The sequence below is a fragment of the Lepus europaeus genome, chromosome 12, assembly GCF_033115175.1.
Source record: "Lepus europaeus isolate LE1 chromosome 12, mLepTim1.pri, whole genome shotgun sequence".
NCBI classification, from domain to species: domain Eukaryota; kingdom Metazoa; phylum Chordata; class Mammalia; order Lagomorpha; family Leporidae; genus Lepus; species Lepus europaeus.
In genome coordinates, this window is record NC_084838.1 from 40,202,127 (window position 1) to 40,222,584 (window position 20,458).

The 20,458-nt window shown below is 55.8% G+C and overlaps 3 protein-coding genes across 5 annotated transcripts; all 3 read left to right on the forward strand.

Annotated features, from left to right (window-relative positions):
• Positions 1-1,042: 1,042 nt before the first annotated feature.
• ARID3C (AT-rich interaction domain 3C) lies at positions 1,043-7,251 on the forward strand. 2 transcript variants are annotated; one of them, XM_062206977.1, is made up of 7 exons: positions 1,043-1,354; positions 2,943-3,015; positions 4,805-4,988; positions 5,144-5,436; positions 5,904-6,086; positions 6,281-6,370; positions 6,827-7,251. In XM_062206977.1, the coding sequence occupies exons 1-7, from the start codon at positions 1,043-1,045 to the stop codon at positions 6,925-6,927; spliced, it is 1,236 nt and encodes a 411-aa protein (XP_062062961.1). In that variant the 3' UTR covers positions 6,928-7,251. The 2 variants fall into 2 exon arrangements, with proteins under 2 accessions (XP_062062961.1, XP_062062962.1); XM_062206978.1 differs by lacking the exon at positions 5,904-6,086.
• A 1,258-nt stretch (positions 7,252-8,509) lies between these two features.
• DCTN3 (dynactin subunit 3) lies at positions 8,510-16,176 on the forward strand. Its single transcript, XM_062208039.1, has 7 exons — positions 8,510-8,645; positions 11,320-11,404; positions 12,065-12,151; positions 13,954-14,037; positions 15,004-15,062; positions 15,611-15,670; positions 15,852-16,176. Exons 1-7 carry the CDS (start codon positions 8,550-8,552, stop codon positions 15,939-15,941), a joined length of 561 nt encoding a protein of 186 aa, XP_062064023.1. The 5' UTR covers positions 8,510-8,549; the 3' UTR covers positions 15,942-16,176.
• Positions 16,177-17,505: 1,329 nt separating this feature from the next.
• RPP25L (ribonuclease P/MRP subunit p25 like) lies at positions 17,506-19,048 on the forward strand. Of its 2 annotated transcripts, none has more exons than XM_062206979.1 (2): positions 17,506-17,565; positions 18,244-19,048. In XM_062206979.1, exon 2 carries the CDS (start codon positions 18,285-18,287, stop codon positions 18,774-18,776), a length of 492 nt encoding a protein of 163 aa, XP_062062963.1. In that variant the 5' UTR covers positions 17,506-17,565; positions 18,244-18,284; the 3' UTR covers positions 18,777-19,048. The 2 variants fall into 2 exon arrangements, with proteins under 2 accessions (XP_062062963.1, XP_062062964.1); XM_062206980.1 differs by having other exon boundaries at positions 17,511-17,556.
• The last annotated feature ends 1,410 nt before the right edge of the window (positions 19,049-20,458 follow it).

Here is a 20,458-nt window from a genome sequence, read left to right on the forward strand (position 1 = left end):
CCAGAGGAGCGCAAGGCGGCGGGAGCGCACGGCGGGGACCCCGCTCAGGGAATCGAGCCGAGGCAGCGGCCGCCCGGGAGGCGGGCGAAGAGGAGCGCCGTGGAGACGCCGGGGGCAGCTGGCCGCGCCCGGCAGGTGAGTGCTGCTGCGGGGTGCCGGGAGCGAGAGAGCCGGGCGCCGCGACCCCGCCGCTCCTGCCCGTCCGGTGCCGTCCCCGTCCCAGGCTGTCTCTGTCGCCCGCTATTTTCGCGCCTCCCTGATTCTTGGCCTCGGCCTTTCTGCCCTGTCCCTCCGTCTGATTTTCCCTGCCCTTGTCTGTCCGTCTCCCTCTACTGTCTAGCCCTCCTTCTGAGCTCTCTGTCTCTGCTCCTCTGTCCCTCTCTCTCAACCCGTGTCTATCTCTCTTGGCCTCTGTCTCTGTCTCTGTCTCTCTCCGAACTGCCCATCACTTAGGTTTTGATCTCTTGCTCCCCCCCCCCCCCCCCCGCCAATCTCTCTACCCAGGATCTTTATCAGCCTCATTTTCCCCTTCTCCGTGTCTCCACCCTTGCGTCTACCTGATACTGCTGTCTCTCTTCATCTTGGTTCCTCTCAGTCTCTGTCTCTCTCCACCTGTCTCTCCTTGTCGCGTTGCCTCATCTCCATCTCTATCTCCAATCTGTCCTTGTCCTAGCGTACACCCCACCCCCATCCCTCAGTCATCTTCCTCTGTCTCTTGGTCCCTGTCACCCTCTCTGAGCTGCTCAGTCTCTCTCTGTCCACCATCAAGGGCGGTTTCTGACTGCCTGGGATCTGGCCTCCTCTTTCCTCTTCTTTCGACCCCTCTGTCTCTGCTCGTCTCTGGAAAGCTATCTTTCTGTCTCTTTTCTGATGACCCTCCGCACCTCCCTGCATCGGTGATCCCCCCCTCCCCCGTGTTGGGGGTTGTGGCTGCAGCAGCGGCCAGCACCCACAGTTCTCTCCCCTACAGGCGGCCCTCTCCTTGGGGCCCCGTCTGGTACCAGGACCCCCTCAGACAGGGGGACTGCGCCTGGAAGCTGTAATGGAGGCCCTGCAGAGGCAGCAGGCAGCTCGACTGGCCCAGGGGGTGGGGCCACTGGCCCCTCCACACCTGCCAATGCCACCGCGGCCTCCCCTGCCTGGCCCCCGGACCCTGCAGGCTCCTGATGGGGCCTTGGGGGAGGTTGGGGCTGAGGAAGAGGAGGCCGAAGACGATGAAGAGGGAGAGGAAGCTGGGGCAGAGGAGGAGACAGCTGAGGAGAGCCATCCAGGGACCCGGGACCCCAGCTCACCTTGCAGCCAGCCTCCTGGACCCCATCCCCATGAGTGGACCTATGAGGAACAGTTCAAGCAGGTAGGATCCCTCAATGTGAGCTCGTCCCCCTGCCCTCAGGAAATAAGCAGAGCTAGGCAATTGGCAGTCCACCCACCCTTACCACCCTCTGCAGGACGGAGAGAGATGGAGAAACAGAGACCCGCGGCCAGATAGTGGGAAAACTGGAGGACAAATAGTGGCATGGAGAGAGGGAGAGAGGCAGCTGACGCCCAGAAACATGGAGACTGACAGACTAGAGGCCATTTGTGGGGCCGGGAGGGAAGGAGAGAGGGGCGCGGGGGCCCTTGAGGGAGGGAGATCTGGAGTTGCGGATCCCAGTGAGACCTCTAGAGGTTGCCACTCCCTTGGCAGGCTGGTACACTTCTCTCTTGTCACATCGCTCTTCCCATCTAAACTTTCTCCCGGCCCAAATTCCATGGGTGAGGCCTGCCTGTGATGGGTGCTGCAGCCCCACCATGACTAACGGGTCCCTGTGCAGCTGGGAGCTAAAGTCCCTTATTCATAGGGCCTTAATTGCGGAACCTTTTGCATCTTATACTAAGGACACTAATCTAGGCTGTCATATGGAGGTGTTACATTGGGCTGTGACTCCAGGTGGTGTTACTTGCAGGGTGTTGATCTTGAGTGTTTTCCAGAAGCATCAGTCTGTCTGGTCCCCCATGGCATTCATGTAAGACAGTGTTACTCCGGGCTCTGTGCCTCTGGAGATGCAGCTCTGACAGCGTTTCTCCTGGTGTGTCTGGGGCTTATTACCTAGAGAACGTGTGTGGCTTTGCAGTTCTCTATCTAGAACAGGGCTCAATCATTCTGGGGTGTGGCTTGTGGTGTTTTCGACTCTGACACTTCTTACTGGGAGATGGAGTGTCACCTATAGGAACTGTCCTAGGTCAACGACTCCATTTCTTGAGGATTGTTCCTCTTGGGTGCTATTTGAGAGGTGACACTGGAGGTGAAGCTTCGGGTGACTAGAAGGTGGGGTGGGGGCGATGACCTGCAGGTCCTGTGTAGCACAGAGCCAGTGCCTCTGTGGCGGCCCCTATGCTCAGCAGGGTAACTGCCTCCGGAGGAGGTTAGACCAGAAGTTGGGCCCAGTGCAGTAACTTCTGAACATATACTGTGCCCAAGGGATGGGCTAGAGACACCTCTGCCCCTCACCCATCCCAAGCCCTGGAACACAAGGATGTGGACAGCATGACGCTCTTGCATGAACAAGTGAGGGTGAATGAGTGCCCAGGGTATAGCCTATCCCCTCCATGCAGAGCAGAGCCCCAGCTGGCTTCCTCCCTGGGGCTCTGAATATTCCCCCCATTCTGGGGGAGGAGGAGGTAAAACTCAGTTCTCAAGAGCAGGCTGAGCCTCCCCAGCTTCTTCCTCTTATCTTTGCCTGTTCCCCAGATGGGTGCTTTGAGCTGCCCAGCGCCTAGCCAGTGTGGGTCTCTTATATACATCAGAAAAAGGCACCCCTATGTGACCCCAGGGGAGACAGCCTAATGCCAGGGAGTCCACGTTCAGACCCCACATACCCTCCAGCCGGAGACTCTTGTTCAGGGTGCAACCTGAACCGGGCTCTCAGGGGAGCTGGAGAATGACTGCAGTCCCTCCCCAGCTGTATGAGCTCGATGCGGACCCCAAGAGGAAGGAGTTCCTGGACGACCTGTTTACCTTCATGCAGAAGAGAGGTGAGTGAGGCGATGTGGGGGAAGACCCTGGCGTCACCCCCATACTCCAGATCTCAGGAAGCGGTACCCCAGGTTTAGTTCCCGGGTTGGGTCCTCCTGGCACAGATCTGAGCTTGGTAGCACCTGTCCTCTGGGCCCTCAATGGCGTCTTTAACCTCTGACCCTGCCCCCCCCCCTTCTGCCCTGGGATTAATTAGTGGCCAGCCCACTGGCAGGTTAATGTGTGTGGGATCAATTGGGAGGCTGGGAGGGGGAACTGGTTGGGAGCTGGTCCGGGGTGGGAGGCTTCTGGGACTGGAAGGGAACGCCTTGGTTTTCTTATTGTAGGCTCCTCCTCCAGCCTTGTCTCTCCTCAGTTTCCCCTTGCTTTAGGTAGGGGACTTCCTATGGGCTCTACAGCAGGAAGGGCGGGGATTAGACTGAAGGAGGGACTTCCCAAGGGGTAGGCTGGAGAAAGGGGGGAAGGCATTCCTTTCCAGGAATTTCAGAGCTGGAAGAGAATGCAGGAAGGGTCTAGGAGGGGTGGGCGGCAGTCCATCACTTCAGCTTCTCCCCAGATTCATGGGACTGAACACTGACTCATTATCTCTCTCTACAAAGCTAATTAACTCACTCAGAGCGCAGCCTGATAAGCTGCTAATTAACTAGCTGCACTGACCCCCCCACCCCCTTAGTGCTGGCCCAAGTATTCCACCCCCCACCCCAGACCCAGCAGCTCTTCCTGGTCTCCTCCTTCCCCGGGACCCTCAGTGGGACCCATTGTCCTCTTGCTCCCCAGGAGGCCCAGTCATTCTGGCCCCAGTGTCCCCTCTCAGCCTTTCCCTCCAGGCCTCCCCTTCCACTGACAGGGGTGGGGTAGTCTGGGCAGATCCAAGCGCTGCCCACACCCCCAGCTCTGCTTCCCTTCCGTGCCTGCCTCCCTCCACTCCCGCTGCGGGGGGAGGGGGTCCCGCGGGGCCGATAATTTCCCCCCATTAATCAGGCCGCAGCTAATTGTTCGGGTCCAAAGGCGGCGGCGGAAGGGGACGGGATCGGTAAGGAATTAACTGGGTCCCATCGCTCAGCGCAGACAGGCCCCTTTGTCAGGACTGGCTGGCGGGGGCGGCGCGGGCTCCGCAGGCTGGCGCGCTGCGGGGCCAGGCAGGGGCTGATTCTTTTCCTGCCGCCATCCGCGGCCTCGGGCAGCCATCCAGGGTCTGCTGCTTAGGGGGGTCCAGCTCTTCAGCACTCCCCAGAAGTCCTTCCTACTCTCTACCCCAGGGGTCAGCAAACTAAGGCGCGGGCCAAATCCAGATGCCTGGGAGATAAGAACGACCTCTACATTTTTAAATAGTTGAGGAGGGGAATTAAAAGATGAAACACATTTTCAGACGTGTGAAATTAGAATTTCAGAGAGTCCCGATAAAGTTTTATTGGAACACTGTGGCACCCATCCCTTTATTCTCCATGGCTGCTTTTAGGCTACAACTGCAATTACAATTACAATTGAAGAGTTGTGACAGATCATTCCGCCTGTAAACCCTAAAATATTTACCATTGCACCCTATACAGAAGTTTGCTGATCCCTGGTCAGCTCCCAGTCCTTCCAGATACTATAGAGGCCCCTTGGGAGGCTCGGTGGGCCCTACCTGTAATGCCACCCCACCATCCCTTTTGGCTGCCTTGGTCCCTGGAGGCCCTGCCCTGTACCCAGGCATCAGGCAGGCATCCAACTCCTTTGGTCGCTGGAGATGTCTCTAGACAGGGTCTCATCTTGGTGGCCTGACTCTCTGCCCATTCCCCCCACCAGGGACACCAGTGAATCGCGTGCCCATCATGGCCAAGCAGGTGCTGGACCTCTATGCACTGTTTCGCCTGGTGACGGCCAAGGGTGGACTGGTGGAAGTCATCAACCGAAAGGTGTGGCGGGAGGTCACCCGTGGCCTCAGTCTGCCCACCACCATCACCTCGGCTGCCTTCACTCTGCGCACCCAGTGAGGCCAGGGATGCAAGTGGAAGGGAAGGGGCATGCCGGGAGCGGAGGGGGGCGGGACGCGGAGGGCTAGGGTTGTGTCAGGGCATAGAACTTGATTGGTTGGGCCCAGCCTCCCACCCATCCCACCCCAACTCACCTCCCTTCCCCTCCTAGGTACATGAAATATCTGTACCCATATGAATGCGAGACACGGGCGCTCAGCTCCCCCGGAGAGCTCCAGGCCGCCATAGACAGCAACCGGCGCGAGGGCCGTCGCCAGGCCTATCCCACCACCCAGCTCTTCAGCTTTGCGGGGCCGCCCCCTCGGAGCGCTCCTGGCTCTGTCCTGGGGGCTGGCCCTGCCGCTCCGCCGGTGCCCCCATCCGGCCCCGCCCCTCTCCAGGGCTCCACCTCTAGCCTGCCTGTGCACGCGTGCGCCCAACTGAGCCCCAGTCCCATTAAGAAAGGTGCGAAGGGAGATGGGGCAGGGGTTTGGGGGTCTCTGAGTTCTATCCAAGCACTGAGATATAGGAAACAGTAAAGAGGGACTCAGATTTGAGAGGTATTGAGATATGGGAGCAGTAAGTGTTGATGGGGCTGTAAGGCTTGGGGGTCGCTAAGGCATGGGAGTCCATGAGTAAATGCTTGAGAGCTCTCTGGAATGGGTTAACTGTGGTGTGAGCTAAGCTCAGGAAAAGGCCCTTCACAATCGCTGCTGCATTCCACACCTGTCTGCCCAGGGCTTCTATTTGTACGTCTTTTGTGCCTCCCACAACCTGTATCCCGTAGCAACCAGGAACAAGGAACTCCCCCAAATACTGAGGCTAACCTAGATGTAGCGTTCTCCAGCTTCGAGCCGCCAGGCCGAAGCTCTGGATGGGAAGAGAAACACAGGTGGATTGGGTCAGGGGAGCTGAATGACCTGTGCTTCCAGAGGAGAGCGGAATTCCAAGCCCTCATCTGGCACTTCCCGTGGGCCTGGCCTTGGGACCTGCACGGGAGAAGTCAGCACCAGAGGAGCCCCCAGAGAAGAGGGCTGTGCTGATGGGGCCTGCAGACCCACCTCGGCCTGGAGCGCCCCCCAGTTTCCTGCCACGTGGCAAGGTTCCCCTGAGGGGTGAGGAGGGGCTTGTTGGTGAGGGGCTTTGGGTCTGTACACTGAGGGAGGCAGCACCTGGTGGTTGTTGGAGATGGGGCAGACAAGTCCCTCTCTAGACAACTGGGATTAGCTGTGGGGCTGAAGCGGAGTGGGGGCTCCACAGGGAGGGAGGAGGATTTCTAAGTCTGACTTTCCTGCCCCTTCCTGGACAGAAGAGCGGCTGGATGGGCCTCTCAGTCTGGCAGGCAGTGGCATCAGCAGTATCAACATGGCTCTAGAGATCAACGGGGTGGTCTACACTGGTATGGGTACTACAGGGCTGTCTACACTAGCATGGAGTCAGGGGTATTGAGATTGGCATGGGGATTTTAGACTTTCCTTACTAGCATGAAGTCCAGGGATCTCTGAACGTGCATGGATAATGAGGGGTTCATGGGATTGCTACATGGCATGGGTTAAAGGGGTATCTATATGGCATGGGGTCCAAGGCATGACCTCTCTGGCATGGGTACCATGGGATGTCTGCCTTGTCATGGACCTGTGTATCAGTGTAAATGTTTCTTGTTTAGCTGTCTGAAGGTATCTACATCGGCACAGGAGTCTTGTGCCAAGGGGCTTGTCCTCGTTGGTCTGTGGCAGGGGTATATGTGTGGGGTTCTAGCAATCAGGGCACTTACTTTTGCTCCCCTTTTCTGTTTCTGTGCCCCACTTCCTCCTGCTTGTGTTTGCCCCCTACCATTTCTTCATCCCTTTGCCAGGTGTCCTCTTTGCCCGCCGCCAGTCTGTGCCAGCTCCCCAGGGCCCAGCCAATCCTGCACCCCCATCCTCTACAGGGCCTCCCTCCAGCTCCTTGCCCTGAGAACTCCTCCTCACAACTCGGAGTCCCAGCCCCAGTGCTGAAAGGGGAAGAGGCACTCCCTCCCCCATTTTGGTTCTTTCCAGATGCCTGATCTAGGACCCAGCTCTAGGAGGTGACCACACCCCACCTCCATGCCAAAGAGTTTTCTTTTGATGTTCTATCTACCTCATTACAGAAGGAGGGCACTTCCTCCCTGGCCACTTCCAGCAGCATCTACCAAAGAATTCTTGCCCCAGTACCCCCATCATCTCCTTATGTGCCCCCTGTATCAATGTCATCTCTAAGACTCCACCCACTTTGACTCAGCCCTGCTACTCTTCAGGAACCAGGTGACCGATTGTGTTGGGATTTTACGAAGGAAACATCCCAGGATCATATCTGGAAAATAAAGCCGTGGTCCTTCGCTGTCTAGTGCCTCTTTTTGTTTGGGTCTGGGAGGTGGGGAGGAATGAGGTACATGGGCAGCATGAGGCCAAGGGACTCACATAGGGAAAGGCATAAAACATAAGAACTCCGTCTCTTGAATCACACTGCTTGAGTTCAAATCCCAATTTTTTCACTATAGTGCTGGATGGCCTTGGGCACATTATTTAATTGTTCAAATCTTAAAGGGCTTCACATGGGCAGGTGGCACAGTGGTTAAGCCCCCCAGTCTGGAGGCCTGCATCCATATCAGAACACCTGAGATGGAGCCCCACCTCTGCTTCCGGTTCAGCTCACACCTAATGCACCTGGTGGGGGCAGATGACAGCTCAAGTGCTTCAGTCCCTGCCACCCATGTGGGAGATCAGATGGAGTTCCTGGCTCCAGCCCCTGCTGTTGTGAGCATTTGGGGAGTGAACCAGGAGATGAAAAATATCTCGCTCTCTCTTGTTCTTTCAAATAAAATAAATAAATAAAAATTTTAAAAAGTTTATAGTGGGGCCAGTGCTGTGGTGTAACAGGTAAAGTTGCCACCTGCAGTGCCGGCATCCCATATGGGTGTCGGTTCGACCTAGCTGCTCCACTTCTGATCCAGCTCTCTGCTATGGCTTGGGAAAGCAGTAGAAGATGACCCAAGTCCTTGGGCCCCTGCGCCGGCATGGGAAACCTCAGGAGGCTCCTGGCTTCGGACTGGCGCAGCTCTGTTGGGACCAATTGGGGAGTGAACCAGCGGATGGAAGACCTCTTTCTCTGTCTCTGTCTCTCCTTCTCTCTCTGTGCAACTCTGACTTTCAAATAAATAAATTAAAAAAGTTTATAGTATTTCAGGGAGCTTCTGACTGAACTATGTATGAGAATGGACCTATCCTGGAATAGCGGGTGTACTTCCACGTGCAACCACAGGGAATGGGATGGGGAAACTTTTTTTTTTACTGCCTTGGAACTATAAGGCAAAAGTCCTGTTGAGAACGGAGCTGGAAACCGGGGTGGAGCGGGGACAGGTAACCGTTGCCTAGGTAACCCGGCAGCGTTTGACACCGCCCACCCACTCCTTCCGGTCGCTTCCGCACTGAAGGCCGAATAGTGGCGTCATTTCCGGCACGGAGGGCCGCCCGTGCACTCGGATTGGCCAGTCTTCCTGTTAGGACGGACGTCCCGCCCCCTGGCTGTGCCCCAGGTGAGGCGCGGCGGCGGTGGAGATGGCGACTCTGACGGATGTTCAGCGGCTACAAGCCCGAGTGGAGGAGCTGGAGCGCTGGGTGTACGGGCCTGGCGGGGCGCGCGGCTCGCGGAAGGTGAGCGATCTGGTTCGGCGGTCCTTTTCTGGGGAAGAGCAAATGCAGTCCGCTGGCCCCGCTCCCGGGATAGATGCAACCGCTCCAGTCCCGTCGTCCGCAGCCCGGCTTTTGAAATAACAGAGGTCCTGGACCAGACCTCCTGGAGCAGATTGGACCCTCGGAGTCCTTCTTCTGGGGGTCTTTGCGGAGGATCAGATCTGCTTCGGATGAACGCAGTGCCGTCTGTGGTCGAGGCTCCGCCCCTGCTGGCACAGGCTCGTGGGGAGAATCTGCCACACTGGAGAAGCTGACTAACGAGAGCTTCAATAAGAGCCGAAGTCCACCAAGTACCGTCCTGGAGCCCTGACTAATTAATTGCTAAACGAATTGTTCAGAGAAAGGGCCAAGAGACCCCAGAGGGGTGGCTAAGGACGGCCAGAAGGGAGGAAAGGTGCGGTGCGGGAGGGCAGGGGGTGGATACAGGACGTTCAGCTGTGGGCCGGCATTGCGCCACAGCAGTGGCTGGATTTGACAGCTAGGAGGCTCAGGTGCCCTCTGATCCCCTTTCCGCCGTGGCCGTGGGAAGACCTTTTCCTGAAGATCTTCCGATGGAGTGGTAGGCATACCATGGAGCTAAGTGCATCAGTGGCGGTGATGTCTGTTGGAACACTTCTGGTGCAATTACTTGACCCTAGCATGGTTGCTCTCCCGTTTGAGAATCAATTTCTCAAAATATTCGTTCCCCTTTGATATCTATGACACTAACTCCTAGTTGCCTCTCTGGCTACCTGCTTCTCAGCCTTATTTGCCTCCCTGTGTATCCGACTCTTGAATATTGGCATTCCTCATTCTGGACCCTAAAACCTGGGTGAGCTCATTCACTTCCATAGTCTCCCCCTATATTTGACCCTTTAATACTGGAATTCCTCATCTTCTACCTATAAATCCTCGATAGGCTTATTTGCTTCTTTTGGAGAGAGAGAGAGAGAGAGGGAGAGAGAGAGATGTCTCCCATTTGCTGGGTGACTCCCCAAAAGCCTGCAATAGCTGGTACTGGGCCAGGCTGAAGTGGGATCTAGAAATTTAATCCAGGTCTCCCACTTGGGTAGCAGGGAAGCAACTATTTGAGCCATCACTGCTGCCTCCCAGAGTGCGCATTAGCAGGAAGCTGGAATGAGGAGCAGAGCCAGGCCTCAAGCCCTGGTGCCCCAATATGGCATGCAGGTGTTTCGGTGGCACCATAGCCACTAAGCCCAAGCCCACCCTCAGGCTTTTTTATTTCCTAGTTTCAGTCACTATTTACATGTCTTTATGTTTCTTTTTTTTTTTTAAGATTTATTTATTTATTTGAAAGTCAGAGTTACACAGAGAGAGGAGAGGCAGAGAGAGAGAGAGAGAGCGTGCTTCTATCTGCTGGTTCACTCCCCAATTGGCCGCAACAGCCAGAGCTGCGTCAATCCGAAGCGAGGAGCCAGGAGCTTCTTCCAGGTCTCCTGCATGAGTGCAGGGGCCCAACGACTTGGTCCATCTTCTACTGCTTTTCCAGGCCATAGCAGAAGGCTGGATCGGAAGAGGAGCAGCCGGGACTCGAACCGTCGCCCATATGGGATGCTGGCGCTTCAGGCCAGGGCGTTAACCCGCTGCGCCACAGTGCCGGCCCCTTTATGTTTCAAACGTATGTCTTTGATCCAGATTTCTATGCTGAGACAGATTTGGATATCCAGTTGTCTCCTGGACTTTTCCGCTTGGCATCCAACAGGCATTTCAAACTCAACCCGTATGCTCTTAACGGTACTCTTCTTCTCCCCTAACCTGATTCTCTTCTGCATTCTATAATACAAGTATTGCACCATCATTAAGATCCTAAGGATTGGGGCCGGCTCTGTGGCATAGTGGGTAAAGCTGTCGCCTGCACTGCCAGCATTCCATATGGGCTCCAGTTCAAGTCTCAGCTGCTCCACTTCCGATCCAGCTTTTTGCTATGGCCTGGGAAAGCGGTGGAGGATGGCCCAGGTCCTTGGGCCCCTGCACCCACATGGGAGACCTAGAGAAAGCTCCTGGCTCCTGGTTTCATATCAGCACAGCTCGGGCCATTGTGGCCAATTGGGGAGTGAACCAGCGGATGGAAGACCTCTCTCTCTCTCTCTCTCTCTCTCTCTCTCTCTCTCTGCCTCTCCTTCTCTGTGTAACTCTGGCTCTCAAGTAAATAAATAAATCTTTAAAAAAAAAAAAATCCTAAAGATCATCTTAAACTCTCCCATCTCCCACACTAGAGTTGATGTGGATGGGGTGGAGCTTTGAGGTGGGCCAAGCTAGTCTGGCAGCTGGGACAATCACCCATGAGCTCATGACAGCATGGATAAAAATGCTTGCATTTCTCATGCCCAAATCTGGCACTTAGGAACCAGGGAGTATATATTGTATATGCTGGTGCCCCATAAACTGTAAAACAGTTTGTCATCTCCTTAATCAGACTTGAAACTCTAAGGAGTACATGATTCTCTCTCCCTTCACATTAAAGATCCCCTGAATGTGGACTGCATCTCTTAATACAAGAGAAATCAAGAGAAGGGGACCAACCTAGATTGCTTGGACTCAAAAATTCACGTGTCTGGAGGAATGAGTGTTCTTTACTCTCGCAAGCCTTGAACCAGGTGGTTTATCTTGGAATTAATCTGTACTCCCCTTACAGGTGGCTGATGGCCTGGTCAAGGTGCAGGTGGCCTTGGGAAACATTGCCAGCAAGAGGGAGAGGGTGAAGGTCCTATACAAAAAGAGTAAGTGCTTCCATGAGGTACTTCCTGGGACCTGACCCTGGCTCTTTAGTCTGGGAGGTCACTGGAGTAGCCCTCTGACAATAGAAGAGATGTAAGGACACGTCCCTTCCTAAGCGGTGAGTTGGGATATGCTTTTCCACCTTGTCGCTCAACTTAAGCCTAAGTTCCAGGATGAGAGCTCTGCCTGAAAGTTCCACTTGGGAAAGGAGGGAAAGAAGGGTATGGGATTTCCCAAGGCAAGGTTAAGAGGCAGGAAAGAAGTTGGACACTGAGATTTCCAGCCTTGGCTCAGCCAAACCTTTTTGATTACGTGAGAGCTGATAACGTGCTCAGTAATTAGATAAAGCTCTGGCTTGTCTCGGTAGCATCAAAGCAGGAGTGAGACCTCATACCTTTGGTGAGGATGGGTCTTTGGGAAAGCCAAAGGCTCCAGGGTGGTGGTAGCAATTATATTTTTAGCTCCAAAGTCTGAGACTGGCCAGCAAGGGATAAGCTTAGAGAGACAGGGAAGTGAGGGTAGGGTTTGGGGAGGCCAGCTGATGGTGTCAGCTGCTCATTCAAAGATGTCCCAAGGTTGACCACTCCCCAGACATCCTTCATAAAATTGAGCTCCACTCTCCAACCCTGTTCGGTCCATTCTCCATCTTGCTACTTTTCTAGTTGAAGACCTGATCAAGTACCTGGATCCTGAGTACATTGACCGCATTGCCATACCTGATGCCTCTAAGCTGCAGTTCATCTTGGCAGGTAATGCTGGACTGTGTGTGTGCACGTGCAACTGAGGACGTGGGCTGTTGGAGGCCTTGAGCACAGAGATGGCCTCGCCAGCCAGTCTGTTCATGGATCCAACCCTGAAAGCTAATGTCTGGACTTCTGGCCTGGCTCTGGGCTACAGCTGGAGGTGACCCTGTAGGTTCTCCAGTAGCTTTGGGTACAGTATAATTTGGGCCAACTGCAGGCCGTGGTGCCAGCCACAGTAGGAACTACTCCAATGTTCTTATCAATGGCTGTCCTTAGGATATCTTTTAGAACCTTCTTTATATCTGCTTACTGGACAGAGGGGCTTCTAGGAAAGAGGAGGCAGAGAGCATTGTAATTTGAGAGAATATTGGCATGAGTTTCAAGTTCTTTCATGTGAGAAATCTCTAGGATTTCAGAGTTCTAGGTAGGAACTATTATTGCCTTGGAAATAACTGCTCATCCGTCAGTCAGCTAGTCCACAGGCTAGGATTTTCTGAGTACATGTATTTGTTCATTCATCCAAAAGATAGTCACAGATCAGCTACCATGATTCAGGCTCTATACTGAGGAATACAATGGTGTGAGCAATACAGTGGTGAACCGGAAAGTCCTTTCCTGATGGGCTCAACCAGAGCTGGAGGAATCAGAATCGCTGCTTCAGGAACCCGAGCTTGTAACCCAGCTGGAAGCTCCATTTCCCAGGAGACTGATCAGTACAGTGTGGCACTGCGGAATGGGTGAGGAGGGACAGCTCCTGCTTAGAGGAGCTATCAGAGCTCCACAGGGCTCCTGATTAATTGACATGGTTTTGGGGCCAGCATAGTGATGCACTGGGTTAAGCCACCACTTGTGACACGGCATCCCATATCAGAGTGCCAATTTGAGTTAATGTGCTTGAGAACACAGTGGCTGATGGCCCAAGCACTTGGGCCACCTTCCGCTGCTTTCCCAGGGAGTTGGATCAGAAGTAGAACAGCCAGGACATGAACCAGCACCCATGTGGGATGCCGGCGTCACAGGCAGCAGCTTTACCCACCGCATCACAATGCCAGCCCCCACAAAACACATTTCTAACCTGCCACTTTGCCCACATTAGAACCCCAGTGTCCCCTTTCCTTGATAGGTGAAAGCCCTAATTCTTTAACTTGCCATTCAAAGCCTTCCAGTGTGCTGGGCCTACCCTCCCATACTCTCCCCGCTCCAGCTCAGCCAGTTGAATTCTTTTTTTCTCTGCTAGTTGACAAGCATTCCTCCCTCCAAGCATTTGCACACAGAGCCCTCACTCTCAAATGTCTTTGTCCCTCTGGATCTCAGTGTGTTGAAGGCCCCTGTACGTAGACAGCCCAGCCCAGGCCCTGGTCTCCTCTTTGGACTCTCCTGGTAGTGTCCCAGCTGGTAGTCGTCTGTGCCTCCGAGAGTCACTGAGCAGAACCTGCCTGCTGTAGTCTGTAACATCTCTTTCAGACCTTCCTGGGGCCTATGGGTGTGGGAACCCAAGTCTGGGTATTTTGTCCCTTGTGGTCTAGGAGGCGCTCACTGAGCTTGTTGATAAGCAGCTAGAAGAAGAGGCCTTGGAGTTAAAACTTAGAGAAAGATGGTATTGAGCTCTTTAGGCTCAAGATATGTCAGACTAGCGGTATACAGAAGTAGGGGTAGGGTGGGGAATGTGGGAGAGGGGCAGGGGCAGAGCCACTGTCCAAAGTTCCAGGACCCAGCCATTTCCCCTGTCGGGCTCGCCCCCTTGCATGGGAGTAGGAATGGCCGCCAGGCTTGCGTCACCGTCCCTGTCTCATCTGTTTATGCTGCAGAGGAGCAGTTTATCCTCGCCCAGGTTGCACTCCTGGAGCAGGTGGACGCCTTGGTTCCCATGCTGGACAGTGCTCACATCAAAGGTACGCCATGCGACTGCGGCCCGGCCCCACCACGGCTGGGGACACGGATGGGTGGGCAAGATGGCCCTGGGCCTCAGGCTCCCAGAGCTCGGGCTGGATTTGCTCCTTGTGTTTTTCTTACCCTGGGGGTACCTGCCACCTTTGCTGGGATGACAGTCACCAGTGGGGAGAGCCCAGTTTCAAGACCTAAGCAAATCGGGGCCTGAGGGAACCAGCAGAGCTGTGGGGGTTCCTTCTGTCTCCGACCCAGCCCCGCAGCATCTCTCTGTCTGGGTGTTGCAGAGCCCAGACAGAGTCCCTGCCAGGCACATTAACATGTGGAATTCTTCCTGCTGCACTGCTGAGAGCAGGCCCTGGCCTGGACTTGACAAGCAGACAGTGACTTTAATTGAATCCAGATATCCATCTTGTCTGTCTCTGGAGGTATTTTCCCCAGCTCCCCCTCCCTGCCCCGATCAGATACTTGCTGAGTATCTGAAGCTTTAAGCTGCGGCCCAGCATGGTGGCCAAGGTGGGTGTTGGTTTCCAGGTGGCTAGTTTAGGGGCCTGGTGCCTATCCTCAGCCCACCTGCAGGCTTCCTGTTCCTTAGGCCAGGCAGACCTGACCCCGATGGCCTAGGGGAAAGGAATAGATCCTATGAGAGGCAAAGCTCTCTCCCTGGCCCTGGGAATAGCACTGGGGTCAGGTAGGAGCCACACTGGGGACTCCTAGGTTTTGCCTTCTCTTGAGACTGTGTCCTCTCCTTTCGTCTCCTCCCCTGTGTGTCCTGGAATAAAACTGGGGTGGGCAGGGAGCCCCACCACCACCACCACCACCACCACCTCCAGCTGCAGCGGTCGATGAAGGCTGGCGTTTGTTTAGCTTCTCCACTCAATACTCTAATCCTGCCGAAGACCTAATAGACTATTGAGCAGTCCCGGGGGAGGGCACAGGCATCATCGGGCAGTGTGTGTTGTGTTTTACAGCCGTTCCGGAGCACGCCGCCCGCCTGCAGCGCTTGGCCCAGATCCACATCCAGCAGCAGGTATGGGAGAGCAGAGGCAGGGCGGGGAGGGCAGACATGGCGAGACACCGGGTCCCCACTCCTCCCCGGGCGAGCAGCCTCAGGCTTGTCTGATGTCGGCCTGGAGGAAACTTGAGGCATAAAGCCTCAAGGGATTTGCCTAGGACCACACCCAGGCCTCTTTCCTCCCTGAGTTGAGCTATTGGGACACCAGGAGGTTGAAGTTGGGAGGTACCCAAGAATTCCTGGGGACCGTATGTCCTTGACTTTGGCGAAGGAGCTGTGTACCCAGGCTCTGGCTTAGGGACAGAGGAAGAGGAGACATGCACAAGGAAGGAATTTTACCAATGTGAGGCCCACTCCCATTTGCATCAGTGGGAGTGACTGGTGTCAGTCGTCCGTCCTAGAGCCTGAGTGTGCCCCCTTAGCAGTCTGCTCTTTTGGGTCTGGGGTTAAGCATCACATTTTCTGGGTTCTATGGGGAATGAGGGTCCCTAATGAGACAGGACATTTAGTGAGACATGGGGGCTTTATCCACCTGCCTTTTCTGCCACAATTTGCCTTCATAGGACCAATGTATGGAGATCACCGAGGAGTCCAAAGCTCTCCTGGAAGAATACAACAAGACTGTATCCTTTTTGCTTGGTTAGGACCCTAATGGCTGCCGTCCCCAAGCCATTGTTCTACTCTGGATCTCTTTCATCACAACAAGCCTGTCCTTTCCCTCCTCCCTCCTCTCTACTCCTGTAGCACATGCAGTCTCTCTACTCCCTCACTCAGACTCCTGTTCTTTCCTTGACCAGTGACCAGACAATGCTTCTCTCCAAGCAGTTCGTGCAGTGGGATGAGCTGCTTTGCCAGCTGGAGGCTGCCAAGCAAGTGAAGCCCGCAGAGGAATGATGGCTGCTCCCCCTCCCAGGGTGGGCCAGGGCCCCCGGGCTCCAGGCTCCAATGCCAACCTGTCTTTGTGACAAGGCAGAGGCCACTTTGTATTTATTGGATTCTAGGGCCATTTGTCTGCACTTAGAGGTCAGGTTACCTGAGATTCCTGATTGACCGTCCCACCATCAGTTTTCTGTACAGTGTAACAATAAAGGTCTGAGGAGGAGTGTGTGCTTCCCAGGCTAGGATGGGCTTGGTGGTGAGGATGGGGTGGCAGAGGGCAGAGCTGGCAGCCTGCATAGTGGATGGCCTGGGAACTGTACGCATCCTGGTCTGGCTTTGTGGAAGGAGTAGAGCTCCCCAGGTGAAGGCCCGCGTTTGACTGATGCGAAGGAGACATCTGTTTAGCGTCCATTTATCCCATGTTCACTCAGCATGCTCTAAATGTCAGATGCCACAAGGGGGGGGGGGCACACAGGTAGGGCCCACCTAGTCCCTGCCCTGCGGACAGGGGCTGGGCAGGCGGGAGGGGGTGGGTGTCAAGGTAAAGGGAATTCTCGCCTGGTAGGCACAGAAGAGAAATGGAGTGAAGTGGAGGCGGCCCTGCTGGGTGACATGCAGGGATTTCAGAGCCAAGGGGACAGTGGGCGGAAAGGCAGAGAGAAGCCCTGACATTTTTCTTGGGAGCCTACCTGGTGCCATTAGCTGATAAAGGGAGCCCAAGAGGTTTGGATGCGGGAAGTTTTCGGTTCTGGGGAGAGGGGCCGGAGAAACTGACACGGCGCACCACCAAGTGTTTGCCGCCCCCTCGTGGTCTCAGGGAGTGCTCTGGCTCCAGATCCCTTTCACCCGCCTCTGCACCGCACCTGTGTGTGCCCTGTCAGCGAGTTCAAACCGGCCTGAAACCTGGGAGTCATCCTACTTCTCTATCCAGTCTTCACGGAACCTATCTACTAGTAGCTCCCAGTTTAATCCTCTGTCTATTCCTACTGCCCTTTTCTCTGGGTCATTAATCCAACAAAGAATGTAAAGAATACTCGAGCGCCTATTATACGCGGGGCACTGCACTAGGCACCGAGAGCAGAGCTCACTGGCGTCTGCGGCTCGATTTCTCCCACCACTCCCTCCCCTGCGAGGTGAGGCCTGAGCGAGGTGTGGACAAGATCGGCTGGACCGGCCCCTGTTGGAAGCCCTTCGTGGTTCGCCGGTGCCCACAGGATGAGATTACAGCTCCTAACTGGGTGCCAAGGCCCTGACCCGCGCAGCAGCACGCGGTATTTCTAAAGCCGCTCCTAGCTGAACCTGCTGCTTCCTTTTTGCGGGATACTCAACAGGTGACGCCAGCCTCCCAGCGTTGTGGTCGCTTCTCATCCACTGAGCTCTCTCCCCCGATTAGGAGTGCCCTTGACCCGGGCGTAACAGCTGAGGCGACGCGCGCGTGTCCCCAGGCCCCGAGCTCCCGGGCCCGCTCACCCTAGCACGTTGTAGCCCATTCAGCGGCCCCGGAAAACCCCGCGGGCCACGCCCCTGCTCAGGCCCCGCCCCCGCCCGGCGTGCGCGGCCCCGCGGCCTCGGCGCGCTCCCGGCTCGCTCGCCATCTTGGCTCCCGATTCGGCGCGACGCGGCGGCGGCGGTAGGGGCGGTGAGAGCCGGCACCTGGCGGGAGCGGGGCTCTGGGTGGTGGGAGACGGGACGCCGCAGCGGCTCGCGGGTCCATGGAAGCAGCCGATGGCGATGGAGACGGCCGAGGCCGGCTGGGAGTAGCCTAAGCAGCCTTCTGCGTCGTGCTCTGCCTGGGAGTTTCTGAGTGACTTGGTTGATGACGAGCGACCCTGGGAATCCCGGGGGAGGAATGCTCAGCCTTGTCTTATGGATCCCGTCGTTGGGGGAGGGGAGCACTTGAGGTTCTTGGAGGAGGAGGTCCGGAGGAGCCTGGGGCGAAGCGGCGTGGCCCTGCCCTGTGGGAGCGCGGAGTGAGGGGGCCTGGTCTCTGTCCTTGGGGGGAGGGGCGTTCCGTCGTGTTCTTGAGAGGGAGGGAGTGGTGAAGGACCCCTCGGAGCCCAGGATTAGAGGGGCCGGGTCCCAGAGAGCCCAGTGTTTGTGGCCTTGTCTCACGGACTCCGGGATTGGGGGGCGGGTGCACATGGGGTGCATCCCTAAACGGGGCGGGGCCGGCACGCCCCTGTGGTGAGAAGCTAGGGAGGCGGGATCTGACCCTGGTCCTGGGAAGTTTGGGATGAGGAGCAGCGCCGTACTGGGAAAGGGGGTGGAGGTGGCCTGGGGTGCACTACCTAGGCACTCATCTGATGTTTCCCTGCAGTGGGCGGTGAGAACCGAACCGCAGACCCCGCAGCATGCAAGATGGAGCACTACCGTAAAGCCGGCTCTGTGGAGCTCCCAGCACCGTCCCCGATTCCCCAGCTGCCTCCCGATACCCTCGAGATGCGGGTTCGAGATGGCAGCAAAATCCGCAACCTGCTGGGGCTGGCGCTGGGCCGCTTAGAGGGTGGCAGCGCAAGGCACGTAGTCTTCTCAGGGTCTGGCCGGGCCGCAGGGAAGGCTGTCAGCTGTGCGGAGATTGTGAAGCGGCGGGTCCCAGGCCTGCACCAGCTCACCAAGCTGCGATTCCTGCAGACTGAGGACAGCTGGGTCCCAACCTCACCTGATACCGGCCTAGACCCCCTCACAGTGCGCCGCCATGTGCCTGCAGTGTGGGTACTGCTCAGCCGGGACCCCCTGGACCCTAATGAGTGTGGCTATCAGCCTCCAGGGGCACCTCCTGGTCTGGGCCCCATACCCAGCTCCAGCTGTGGCCCCCGACCCCGAAGAAGAGCTCGAGACAACCGGTCCTGAAGATCTGCTGAACTGGGCTGTTCTCCAGGCCCGAACGCCCCGTGACTGCTCAGCGTCCCCAGCAAAGCTCTGGCTCACAGAAGCGGGCCTCTTCCTGCTTCCCGTTCCCTCCGGCATGTGGGAAGGGACTGCTAATGAAGTGACAGGTGGACTGTCGTCTGCCAACGTCTAGATTGCTCTGCCTTCTACTTACAGTGCGTCTAATCTGTCTGTGACAGAGGTCCAGGGAGGGAGTCAGGGAATAAAGGTTCTGCCCATTTGTCTGATGAGAACTCTGCTCAGCTGCTGTGTGGAAGTGGGACTACAAGAACGGCACCCCCTGCCCCTGCCTGCTGAGAGCCCGCGGGCTGGAGACAGGAGGGTAGGCCCAAGCTGGTGCTGGGATGGTCTGTGTCAGTAAGAAGCCTCAGGCAGGAAGCCCGCAGCACTGTATAAACATTAATTGGCATTGTTATTAATGTCCCAGTATATAGAGATGCCTTTTTCTGTCTTAACACCTCAAGGGCAGGCATTCTGGCAGAGCAAGTTAAACCTCACTTAGGATACATCCTTAGCAGAGTTCCTGGTGCAAGTCCTGGCTACTCTGCTTCCCATCCAACTTCCTGCTAACGCGCCTGGGGGGCAGCAGATGATAGCCTGAGTACTTGGACGCCTGCCACCCATGTGGGAAACCTGGAAGGCATTCCTGGCTCCTGGCTTGAGCCTGGCCTACCCTGACTTGTGGGCATTTGGGGAGTGAACCAGTGGAGGTACAATCTTTCTTTCTTTCCCTCTCTGTCACTCTGCTTTCCAAATAAAGTATTTAAATTTTTATTTGAAAGGCAGAATGATAGAGATCTTCCATCCTTTGGTTCACTCCCCCAGTGGCCATAAGGAAGCAGGACTCACATGGGATGCCAGCATTGCAGTTGCACCACAGCACTGGCCTCAATAAAAGTTTATAAGATTTTGTTTTGAAAGAGGGAGAGACACAGAGATCTTCCACCTGCTCATTCACTCCCTGGATGGCCTCAACTGAGGCCAGCACTGGGTCACACAGGAGCCAGGAGCTTCATCCAGGTCTCCCACGTTTGTGGGAGGGTCCAAACTCTTCAGCCATCTTCTATTGCTTTTCCCAGGCCATGAGCAGGCAGCTGGATTGGAAGTGGAGCAGCTGGGACATGAACCGATGCCCATATGGGATTGTGGTGTCACAGGTAGCAGCAATACCTGTTCTTGCTACAGCACCAGCCCTGAAAAAAATTTTTTTAAAAAATCACCTCAATCCCATGTATCTCTCTAGGTTTCAGAGTTCAGAGTGCTAAACATTACACACTGGAGCCCCTCCAGGTCTCATCCTTGTCTCTGCCCCTTGCTACTTTGCTACCTTACCTTGGCCTTAAACTGAGTTCACCAGCTCAGGGGGCTGTAGGCACGTAGCAGGGGTGTGGCCACTGTTGGACTCTGGGAAGTTGAATCAATCGATCTTGAGCTTTTCTCCTGTGTATCCAGCAGCCTGGGCGTCCAGTCACAAGGAAAGCAGGGTGGACCCAGTAACTTGCAGGTAGTGAAGTGATGTCTGGCTGAGACCAGGCAGGAGGGATTAGAGGGTGGGAGGAGGTGTTGGGGAACTGGAGGCCTTGATAAAGGCTTGGAAGAGGCTGAGGTGACATAGGGACAGCAGCCTGTGCTCAAAACTTAAA

Bases quoted from the DNA above. Each gene is read 5' to 3' on its own strand.
- ARID3C (XM_062206977.1), top strand. From the start codon at position 1,043: ATGGAGGCCCTGCAGAGGCAGCAGGCAGCTCGACTGGCCCAGGGGGTG. The intron at 1,355-2,942 runs GTAGGATCCCTC...GTCCCTCCCCAG, and splicing joins ATGAGGAACAGTTCAAGCAG to CTGTATGAGCTCGATGCGGA. The intron at 6,087-6,280 runs GTGAGGAGGGGC...CTTCCTGGACAG, and splicing joins TGGCAAGGTTCCCCTGAGGG to AAGAGCGGCTGGATGGGCCT.
- DCTN3 (XM_062208039.1), top strand. From the start codon at position 8,550: ATGGCGACTCTGACGGATGTTCAGCGGCTACAAGCCCGAGTGGAGGAG. The intron at 12,152-13,953 runs GTAATGCTGGAC...TTTATGCTGCAG, and splicing joins GCTGCAGTTCATCTTGGCAG to AGGAGCAGTTTATCCTCGCC. The intron at 15,671-15,851 runs GTATCCTTTTTG...ACCAGTGACCAG, and splicing joins TGGAAGAATACAACAAGACT to ACAATGCTTCTCTCCAAGCA.
- RPP25L (XM_062206979.1), top strand. From the start codon at position 18,285: ATGGAGCACTACCGTAAAGCCGGCTCTGTGGAGCTCCCAGCACCGTCC.